The sequence below is a fragment of the Corvus brachyrhynchos genome, unplaced genomic scaffold (genome assembly GCF_000691975.1).
Source record: "Corvus brachyrhynchos isolate BGI_N302 unplaced genomic scaffold, ASM69197v1 scaffold26, whole genome shotgun sequence".
In the NCBI taxonomy this organism is placed as follows: Eukaryota; Metazoa; Chordata; class Aves; order Passeriformes; family Corvidae; genus Corvus; species Corvus brachyrhynchos.
The window spans coordinates 4,516,400-4,527,710 of NW_008239324.1; the positions used below are offsets into that span (position 1 = coordinate 4,516,400).

Consider the following 11,311-nt stretch of genomic DNA (forward strand, 5'->3'; position numbering starts at 1 on the left):
CTTTCCTGCCACGTGGTACTTACACTGTGCAGGGAGGGTGTGCAGGTGCTGCAAAAGCTGCACAAGTTCTGCCCTTTTGTTCTTTCATTTGCAAAGCTGCATGTTGACAAGTCACTTTGAAATTGTTCCTGCCCTGCACGTGAGGAATGTGACACAATGGCTGTGTTAAGCTAAGCAAATGACATTTTTTAACTATGAAATGAGAATACTTTTGTTTTACTGGCCACTAATCTGGTTTTGGGTGGACAGATGACCTGAGGTGTTCCTACTGTGTTGGTGTAGGTGTGTAAGTGAAAGCCTCAGGCATTTAGGATGCTAAACATAATGTTTGTACAGAGAACTTGTCTGTCTTCAAATGTTTGTCGTGATCTCGTTTCTTGAGAAATTGATGATCATATCATTGCAGCTTTCATTTCTGAAGCTCCTGATGCTGCCAGTTTTAGTCTTCCATTGGTGTTGTTAGGAATATAAAGAGCTGGTTACGTCAGTGACTGGAGAATTGGTCAAGTTCTCAAACTACCTGACGTGGGTTTGTTTCCTCTAGGCTATTGATTAAACTTATCTGAGACTTTGAAACAAGAGAAATTTATTATGACTGTCATATAGACTGCTGAATTATTTTGAAAATGAAGCTATGACTAGAAACTTTGTCTGCTTTAAAAAGAGATCAGGAAATGGAGACCACTACGAATGCATCATAGGAAGAGTGATTTTGGACTTTTTGTTTGGCTCTACAATGTACTTGGCAATCAAATGATTTGTTTTTCAAAACCCACATGACTTTTATTTGGGTACTTTTAAGGAGTTTGCTATAAAATAGTTGACGTTATCAAGACAAAAGGAGTGAGGTCCCTTTTTTTCTGGGGTGCACAGTGGTTTTTCCTGTGTCTTTACAGCACAAGGAGCTGCAGCTGTGGGGTCTGCTGGCCACATGTGACCTAGTAAAGTGTGTGCTGCTGTTCATTTTCTTTCTATACAGGATAATTTTTAAGTTTTTTGTCTTATGGATTTTAAGTCAGTGCCTCACTTCCATGACAGCTGGAGAACAGCAGCAAGCTGTATTTCATTTTCTGTTATTGCAGGCTATAAAGTCCATAAAGTTAAAAGGGCAGTGCAGTAAACTGTTTATTCTATAAAGTCTTTATTTAACTCAAAGTAGTTGATCTCTCTGACAGTTCTAATAATGGCTAAAAGCACTATCAGAGTATGTCAAGAGTCTAATTTTAGTGAGTCTTTTCCATCCCAAGTCTGTAACTCAGTCATTCTTTCTTCTTTCTCTGTTCTTTCCACTTAGCTCAGTCCTGTTCATCAGTTCTGTTTTTGTGGCTTTCCTTTTAAGAACATAACTACTTTTCAGTGTGATCTCTGTACAGACCTCAGACTCTAGCACAGTCAACTGATTTGAGTGTGGCTCAACACAGTTCAAAAAACCACATCTATTCAACTTGAGCAGTGCTCATTTTTCTTCCAAATGGCTGCTGATGACTTCAATATGAGGAGTTCTTCTGTTTTAATTAGATCCTTGCCTGAGATTATGCAGTTTCAATCTGAATCAGCTGAAACTTTCATGAAGTCTGGAAAGCTGAGGAGAATTTGGAACTTTTCAGGGTGGGGTTCTCCCTGTGGGATGACTTGTTCTGGCTCTAGATTAACCCCTAACTACCCTGAAAATGCAGAGTATGCTCTAGACCTATCTTGAATTTTATTCATACCATATTGCCTGAACAAAGCAAGTCAAAGCATGACATGTTAGATTTATTACCCTTATTGGTTACTTCCTACAGAAAACCATTTAGGCTCTCAAGAATACAGTTTGAGACATCCTGTAAAGCTGACAACATCCTAAATTTATGATGGGAATTTGGGCTTTTTGGGGAGGGGGTGTGTCTCTTTAGTCCTGAATTCTAAAATCTGCAACAGTCCCTTTCTTTTGAAAAGGGTGTCAGTTTTAGGACACTGGAAATAGATCAGATGACAGTGGTGCCATATGTGCTAATTGCTTCCTATTGCCACGAGGAGCTCACTTAGGTATGTCCAGAAGTGTCCTGAGCTGTTGATCACAATTACCAACAATCTGGTGGTAATTTTAAAGTTACAACTCTTAGGTCTGTTGAGCTTTTCTTCTCATGTGTCCTTTGTTACCGTCTTATCTTAGGAGATAACCACCCCATGCTGTCTGTAATATGATGCTGACTTTAGTAATGTAGCATAAGAACCAATCTGTTGAACGATACTGAATTAGGGGAAACTGTATCTGTCAGTAACGTTGAAGAGATTTGTGATTTTTCTTTTGCAGGATGCATTGCAGAAGTTAACTGAAATATTAAACTTAAGTGGAGTTGCTGCTTGCCAGGATGCTTGTCACCCTGCCAAGCACCGGAACACGACTGCAGTGCTCGGCTGCTTGGCAGAGAAATTAGCAGGTAAAGCCCTGGGGTTCTCCTCACAACACCTGGGGCTCTCTACAACACCTTCTGCTTTAGCACCCATGATGCAGACTAGGTCAGAAGTGTTTTCTTAGAACTGAATAATGTTCTGCATAGAGGGGGTGCCAGGCATGACAGAATCTGGTTGATTCGAATGTCTGAATGAGCCATTCACAAATCCTTCTGATGAGTGGTTAGTGATTGAGGATCACTGTTTGTTATACTGCCTTAGCACTGGTAATCAGTCTCTTCTGCAGTCCCACTCTGGCTGTGAATTATTGAGGACACATTCTCCAGAGTGTAGGCAGGAGTATCAAGTTAGTGGTCTTGGAGGCTGTATAGAAATAAAAAAGAAATACGCTTTTTCCAGTAGACATGTCTTATTCTATTGTAGATAGCTGAAAAGATTCTCTTCTGTGTTGCTTAAAAGAGAATTGCTAAGATTCTATTTTAAGTGACTTTCCATATAGAATTTTATTCCCTGTCTTTCCTAGTACACTGTTGGAAGCTGATGATTAAGTTTCCTTCCTGCTGATGGTCTGTTTTGTATCTAGTTTTTTTTTTCCTTTTCTGAAAGTGGGCAGGAAATAGAGGGAAAAAGTGATTGTCCGGTGTCATCTAATGGTTATTAAAACCCAATTACTGTATTTCTGTGAAAAAACAAGTAAAGAACAAGGTCTGGAAGTATTTTTGTACTGCGATACTTCTACTCTATTATACTAAGCCAAAATGAGATACTGTCTCCACTTTCATCTTAGTGGACACAGATCTCATTGTGTCAGCTCAGGCAACAAATCTGTTAATGAAGTGGTGGAACCCACTGCAATTTTTTAAGAGTTTGTAGATGCCATAGTTTGATTCCCTTGTGTCTCTCTCTTGATTAAGTGGACGCTATTTCAGGGCTTTTCCATTTTAAATTGGCTGCTTGTTCTGGTGCTGCTGCAAGCTATATCATTAACTATCAAGTTGGCCCTATCAGGTGCTCAGTTTTGCTTATTTTGAGCTATTGATAAATGGAGCTGGTCTTCACACATTGACTCTGGAAGTAAAGGGGAAGCAGTCTCTTTTCAAAAGTAATGAGCGTGAAAACACTGCATGGAGGCTGCTGCAGTCTTGCTCCAAAATCTGAGGTATGGCTAGAACTCTGTACCCACTTAGAGCAGTGAACTGGACAGGACTAATGTGCCAGTAACTGTGTGATTATTAAATGTGCATCAAGTATTTTGCTGGGAACAATGATAATAGTTCTATATTATAGTTTTGCTTTGCTGTGAAGTTCTTCAGTGGTCTTTAATTTGTTACCTTGTGTTTAAAAGATCTGTGGTGATGGGTATGTGGTAGTTCCCATGGCGGCATTTAATTTCTGATGTTCTTGCAGGTCCTGCGAGCATAGGCTTACTCAGCCCAGGCATATTGGAATATTTACTTCACAGCTTGGTAAGTGTCTTTGATCTTTTTGTATGTACCCATACATAGCAATTATAATGCAATTTTTTTATTGTTATTATTGTGAAAAGTTGATATTTAGCAGACATGACTCCAGTAGTGTATGTTACAAAAAACTGAGATTCCAGAGCCTGTGGGATCTCCATCTTTGGAGATTAATTAGAAGTCAATGGAACAAGGCTCTGATCTATTTTAGCCAGCTCTCCAAAGGAGGGTGGAATACAGGAACTTTGGAGACTCCTTTGAACCTAAAACCTTCTGTGACAGACTTGCAACTCTGTCTATCTGTGCTGGGTATTAATTAATTTTTTCTTGCTGCCTGTGTTTAGAACTTCCAGTCCCACCCAACAGTGATGCTTTTTGCACTAATAGCACTGGAGAAGTTTGCACAAACAAGTGAGTATTGGCCTGGTACTGCTCTTAACACTGTGGCTTCTGCTGCATGATTGTCATTTGCTTTACCCTGATCACTCGTGAGCATGAGAGTCTGCATTGGTATTTATTGCTGTAGTGACATCCCTCTACCCCTCAAAACCCTTGAGATACTTGCTGAAACTTTTCCCTGTTAGAAATTGCTATAAAAGGATTTGTGAGATGATGCCTTTGTCACTGACATAAATCTGTATTAGAGTTGGACAACAGTTAGGACTGGGAGTTTTTAGGCAGGAAAAAATATTTTTTGCTTTAATGACACCCTCACCCAAAAGCCCTTATGAGATTTGCTGAAACTCAGTCCTTCTCATCTTAGAAATTACTACATAATGACTTATGACATGAGACCTTTGTTACTTGAAAAGAAATAAATCAGTATGGGAGAGATGGAGAACAGCCATGATCAGTCTCTTGATGCAGCTCTGTGCTGAGAAGTGAAGCTGAATGAAGATAATTCCACATCTGCTTGGGGAAACAATTTCATGCTGCTTGTAATACTGAAGTTTAGATGTGTGTAGAGAGTTCTACTGCATTTGTAGGATGTTACTATTTTTAACTAAATTTGCCCTTCAGTTACAGCAATTATTCTTTTTGCTCTTAAATTGCAGGTGAAAATAAAATGACAGTTTCTGAATCGTGCATTAGCGACCAACTGATCTTGCTGGAGAAATGGACAGATAATCCAGACTACTTAAAACGCCAGGTTGGATTCTGTGCCCAGTGGAGTTTAGACAATCTGTGTAGGTATAACAAAGTGATGGATTTATTTAATAGTAACCACTCCTCCAAAGAGATGGAGGACTGCTTTGTGTTTGCTTTGTATGAGCACTTGGTGTACCTGACTGGATTTGTAATACCTCCTTGAAAAAGAAAACAAACAAAAGAACCCCACACCAACAAATATATCCAGTGTAATTGTATGGAAAGAAAATTCTGGCAAGGAAAATGTTTTTGAAAGGAAGTGGTTTGTACTCTGCAAGTTGGAGCTGCAAGGAAAATTCTTCTTTGCACCAATTTCTTGTAACCCACACTTCAGCAAATGTGCTGAGTGGCTCAACAGTGCAGCTCTGTCTCTGTGGAACGTCTGGATTATTGACGTGTCCTGGTGATGGCCACTCCTGTGGTCATTCCCCACTGGTGCACTGGCTCAAAGAATTACTAAAGACTTTTTAAAGTAAATATACTTTTTGATTTTTTTGATAAAAAGTAAAAAGCGTTTGGCAAAGTGCTGCTCTGAGTCAATCTCTTGGATGACTAAAAATCACTGAATGTGCTTATTAGTTGTGATTTCAAGGGTGCAGCAACTCTAATGACCTTGTATTTTCTAATGCCTTTTAGATAAATTTGGGTAAAAGGTCTGTTGGGCTTTAGGGGCTTTAGTCAGCTTATGGAAAGCCAATGTCAGCTGTGTTTAGTAAATGTCCGTGTAAGTGTTGCAGCAGGTTTGAGTTATATGAAGGGTCCTAAGATAAGATCTTTGACTTGTAAATTAACATTTATGTGTCAGCAATTTGACACCTGGCAAGAGAAATGCTTATGATCCTTCCATGTAGAAAGGGCAAGCAGGGAGAGAGCGAGCTGCTGTGGCTCAGTTCATCACTTGAATCACTTAAAAATGAAACAGTAGAAACCTTTAAATCCTTGTTTTCCCCTTCTTCCCTATCCCCAAATCTGTTTCCACTGTAATGAATCAAAAAAACTCTCCCCACTGAATATACAAATACAATGGTAAATCCTGAAATAGGGGCATCTTGGTGTGACCTTGGATGCCTTCTACTTGCCTGTGGGTATCCTGCAAGTTCTAATTATATTGTGGGAGTTCTGGTCAGAGGCACAGGTTGTGCTTTCATATTTAGAGGGTATTTAACACACAGTATATTGGAGGCTGTTTTCATGCAGGCAAAATCTGTGTTTCATTCAGTTAGGCCAAAAATTACCTGGATCCTAGGGAGACTATCAGTATATGAAGTGTTTAAAATCAAGTTTTGCAGCAGTAACTAAAACTGGTTGGGTTTGGGTTTTTTTTCAGTTTTAAAAGAAGGCAGGCAGTTTACATATGAGAAGGTTGATTTGACCAACATTAGGGCTATGCTGAACAGTAACGATGTCAGTGAATACCTGAAGATCTCGCCACATGGATTAGAGGTAGGAAATTGTTTCATGTTTTCAACCTGAAAAAGAGGCTGAAGGCAGGTTTTGCTTTTGTACTTGCTCCTGAGATTTTTCTAGAATGAATCCAAGTTGTCTGCCAGCTTTGTACAGAAAACTTGCTTTGTCATCAGGGGGTTGTAACACCACTACACTGATTTCAGTTGTAGAAATGTTCACACTAAAGTAACGCCTGTACCTGTGCCCCAAAACTTCAGGGAAGTGAGGAGGATTCTTAAGAGTCAGATGGCTTTTCACTTACTTAGTGAACAATTTTAGTAAAAGTGTCATTCTGTTGTTTGTCCTGTCTCATCTTGAAAAGCTCATAGCAGTCAGATTTGTCTTGGCCACGTGGGGTTTCTTCCTTCCTCTGTAACTCCTTCTAAAAACTTGTTTGACTGCTTAGAGATGAATTTTCATGAATTAACATTGAATTATGTTAATAATTGTCCTTCATACCAGGAATCAGTTAATAACCAATGATTTATGTTTTCCTGTCTTGGTTGTCTTAGTCTTTAAATCTTTAAATTGTTGCTGTCAAGTTTCTGCTTTTTTTTTTTTTTTTTGCCTGTGGCTTAACCACTGAACAATTTTCAGTCTTCCCCACTCACTAGTTTGTGTGACAACTACTGCTATAAAGAGAGGTCACTTTGTCTGAAATGCATCTAAAATTATGTTGGTATATTCTTATATGCAAGAAACTTGATCCAGGGAAGAAAGGTGTTTGAATGCTGATTTTGTAGACACTGAATTTTTTGTTTGGATTGGGTAGGCGCGATGTGATGCCTCGTCCTTCGAAAGCGTAAGATGCACATTCTGTGTCGATTCTGGAGTCTGGTACTATGAAGTTACAGTCATTACTTCAGGAGTGATGCAGATAGGATGGGCAACCAAAGACAGCAAATTTCTCAACCATGTGAGTACCTGCAATGTCATCGAGCTGGGGATGTAACATCAGTGGTTTTCTTCTTACAACATCTAGGAAAATAGCTCTGGTTATTCTGTGGTCATAACTGAGCACTTGCTTGTTTCCTTCAAATTTTGTGTCCATGAAGAGCTGTTTTTGCTGAATTTGGTGGTACAAGAGAAGTCAGTATTGTCATTGCTACAGACTGGCACTGTTCACCCAAGTCATCCAGAGCTGCAGCAGAGGCAGCTTGTTATCTGCTGGCTGTTGTCTGGAAGCTACAGGGAACTTATTTCTTGTAGCATAATCTCTTGGAAATTCTTTAGATAACAGTAGTTCCTGTCTGGTTTTGGAAGTAAACAATAAGTCACTAGGAACAGCAGTTTCTCATGCACTGTCTTTTACACAGGTCACCAAGCAGCAATTTCATCATCCTCTTTAACATATTTTCCTATTAAATTAAATTTCACAAGGGAAATAATTAAAATTTCACTCTGGAATAACATGGTATCATTGGACCTGCTGGTAGCAGGAATATGGTACAGTCTGGGAATGCAAAAGCTTCTTTTTAATTAAAAATAAGGATTACAAAAAGATTAAACCCTCTACCTTCTTGCCTTTTCCTGAGAGTACAGAACAAGTACACTGTCTTATTTTATAGTTTGCTTTACTGTCCCTCTCATCCAGATAATTTTGTATCTTATTCTTAGTTCTAAATATTCTTCTTCCTACTATTTACTTACAAGATTGTGTACTTGCTAGCATTAAAGCAAAATGTGCCATGTGCACGTGAAGTCCAAACACAGTCAGTCATCATGGAGATGTCACTAGGTCTTCCTTCTTAAATCTTTGCAGTAACTCTGCATGGCTCTTAGAAGCTTTGTATGCTTTTTATGCTATAGTATAACCTGTTTCAGTATTTCCATAATAAGAAAGAGTAATGGTTACTACCCAAAAAACTTGTCTACTTCAGCTTAGAGTTAATTTTCTGTATTATCAGCCTTCCAAATGACCATTAAAGTTCATTGAAGTGCAAGCTAGAATTTTAGGACAAAAGGTATGTTAGGCCTAGCCTAGTGCTGAGAATGGAAACAGTGCTGGGATTTTAAGTTGGCACTTCTACTGGCTAAGCTGGAGTGAGAAATTCACCTGTAGCCCTTCTTTACTGTTGGAATTGCATGGTCTTCTGTTCCTACTTAGAATTTATTTTAGGAGAAGAATTATATATTTAATGTAGAGATAAGCAGTTAAAACTGCTCATTTCTGATTATTATAGAAAAAGTCATTCTACAGCTGAGTCAAATACAGAAGCTAATATGAAGATAGGCCAAATACACACATGTGAGTAAATATTGATTGTGGGGTATGAGAGAAATACATTAAGGAGATTAAACAAACACCAGGGGTGAGAAACCCAATGGGAATGCAAGAGTAGCTTCTCTCACCATTTAACTTAAGTATTCCTGTGAGTTCAGAGGTCTTGCTCTATTTCTTGTAATTATTCATGGAAATAGCATTGTCTTCTGCTGATGTAAAACATGCATATATCTCTGTGTCACATCCGAAGTCCAGTCCCACATTTTTAGAATGGAAGTGTGATTTAAGTAAAAAAAAAAAACCACACAAAAGAAAAACAACACCAAACAAACAAAAATACCATGTAGACCTGTGCTGAGCACCAGTCCTTGTAGACACTGAGTGTTACAGAAACTGTCTGAAATAAAAGGCCATGTGTCTGCCTTTAGACTGCTAAGAGGCTTAAAAGATTTTTTTTTTTTCCCCCACTTACTGTTAAGGAGCTTGGTGTATGTGCATTTTTCTGTGAGTGTGTCCTGTACAAGGTATGAAAATGGGAGATGTCATCTCTAAATAGGATGATTTTTCTGTTGCTGCAGCTGTTTTGCTGGTGGCCAAATGCTGCTCTTATTCATCAGGTGTGTGCCTGAAATACAAGGGATATTATCCTCTGGGTATGTCACAAACACAGCCCTCAGAAGCCATATGCTCTTTATTTACAGCATCTGTAACAAAAAGACTTGTCCTAAATATGACATTAACACCCATTAGCTGGGCTTAGCTTTAATTTGGGACATGGGAGGCTTGTGTAATCAGATGCTGTCTGGTATTTGCACTCCAGACAAACCATGCTGAGGAAGTTACTTACCTTCCATAATGCTTTTGGGTTTCACGGTTGGGCTCTGCTACATGACAGATTTTTCTCCCACTCTGAAACTCTTTAGTTTTGTGTTTGCCTTGGACCTTAGCACTATCACTTGATAATGTTTTCACCATTTGAGGGAGGCTGGCACTGAAAGGGACACAATATGTAACAAATTAGGTGAAGGGCCTGTATGTTTGTACTCTGTGTGTGCTGTGGGTTCTGGTGGCACATGGATATCTTGTGGGGAAAGGCATTACAAATTTGGTACTGGGACTTCAAGATAAGACAGTGGTTATTCTGTGGTGACTTTTTAAGATGCAAAAATTTAACCTATTTGGGTACTAGGATTTTTAAATACTTTGACAGGAGTCATTTGAGGTCACAGAGAATGGAAGACACTTTGGAAACAATATCCCCTTCTCCCTTCCTCCTCACCCCAACAAATTCCCTTTTGATGTGAAAATGAAACTGACTAGTTTAAAGGAAAAAATTACCTTCATGGGGGGAGGGAGAAACCCTTCCTGCTCTTGGAAGAGTGGTTTAGGTGAATGAAAATACACTTCAGCCCTCTGTGTGAGGAATGGCTGCAGGCTGAAATGTTCTGCTCTCTTTCTAAAGGAAGGTTACGGCATCGGGGACGATGAATACTCCTGTGCATACGATGGCTGCCGGCAGCTGATTTGGTATAATGCCAGAAGTAAACCACATTCCCATCCCTGTTGGAAAGAAGGTATTCAGTCTATCTTCTCCTGTTTATCCTAACTGTAGATTTCTGCACAGGATTTTTTCCCCTTTCTGTTCATAGGTGTGAACAAAGCAGTTACTGCCTAATTCTGATGTTCGTAAAGTTTAATAATCACTGTGTCTTTAGCAGTGGTTTAAATGTGCACAGTGGGCACTACAGTCTCGTTCCCCAGTCTGTGTAAAGAGACTCTTGTTGGTTAATTGCTTTTTCTTTTCAAATGCAGAGGAAAAATCATAGCACCAATTAATATTGGACATTTAACCATGAGACCTTTTTCCACATGTTTGAAGTCGTACACAACAGGGCTGAAATCTTCCTTTCTGGGTTGAAAGAGTTGTTTTAGAGAAGGGAAAAAACCTTGATCTCTGAATTAGACTTTTTTTTTTTCTTTTTTAAGGAGGAGTTGCACTGTCTTGCTTACTTTAAATTCTTGGATAACTACTTGGACAGCAAAGTTCTGTTCTTGATCTCAGCTTTGAAATCTTGGTAGGATTCTGTGCATGCCATGCTTGTGTGAACTGTGCCGCCTTCTCTTCTATTAAAATTTTCCCCCAAGGATGGCTAAATTAAAACACCTCTGAAAAATAAATAGCACAAGCATATTGGAAATTTCTCCTCAGAACACCCACTTGCTAAAGTCTATCTTCAACAGGTGTAAAATAGCCAAGGAGTGACAGAGTGCAGCTTTCTTCTGGCTTTGGCAAATACTCTGCAATACTTCTACAACTATATAGTATTAATGCTCTGGCAGACTAAAATAATTAAGTTTTTTTACTATTTTCTCTTGGGTTTTTTGAATTTGGTTTGGGTTAGTTTTTTTTTTTTCGTTGCTGTCTGTATCAATGTTTCTTCTTTTGTGCTTTTGCAAACAGTTCCTTTTAAGTAAGACAGCTCACAGTGACATATGTGATACTTGAAACAATAACTGTTGCAGCTGTTGGCATTTAACAGAAATTAAATCTTTAAATTATTTTTGTTTTGCATGTAAGGAGACACAATAGGATTTCTACTAGACTTGCAAGAAAAGCAAATGATCTTCTCTTAAA

The 11,311-nt window shown here is 38.8% G+C and overlaps 1 protein-coding gene across 1 annotated transcript in view; it reads left to right on the plus strand.

Annotated features, from left to right (window-relative positions):
- RSPRY1 (ring finger and SPRY domain containing 1) overlaps positions 1–11,311 on the plus strand; it is a 25,996-nt gene that overhangs the window by 7,550 nt on the left and 7,135 nt on the right. The window contains exons 5-12 of the mRNA XM_008638726.2: positions 2,297–2,423; positions 3,805–3,863; positions 4,202–4,268; positions 4,913–5,044; positions 6,334–6,449; positions 7,225–7,368; positions 10,139–10,250; positions 11,255–11,305. Coding sequence (XP_008636948.1) covers positions 2,297–2,423; positions 3,805–3,863; positions 4,202–4,268; positions 4,913–5,044; positions 6,334–6,449; positions 7,225–7,368; positions 10,139–10,250; positions 11,255–11,305 — 808 coding nt within the window. The remainder of the gene's footprint in view (positions 1–2,296; positions 2,424–3,804; positions 3,864–4,201; positions 4,269–4,912; positions 5,045–6,333; positions 6,450–7,224; positions 7,369–10,138; positions 10,251–11,254; positions 11,306–11,311) is intronic.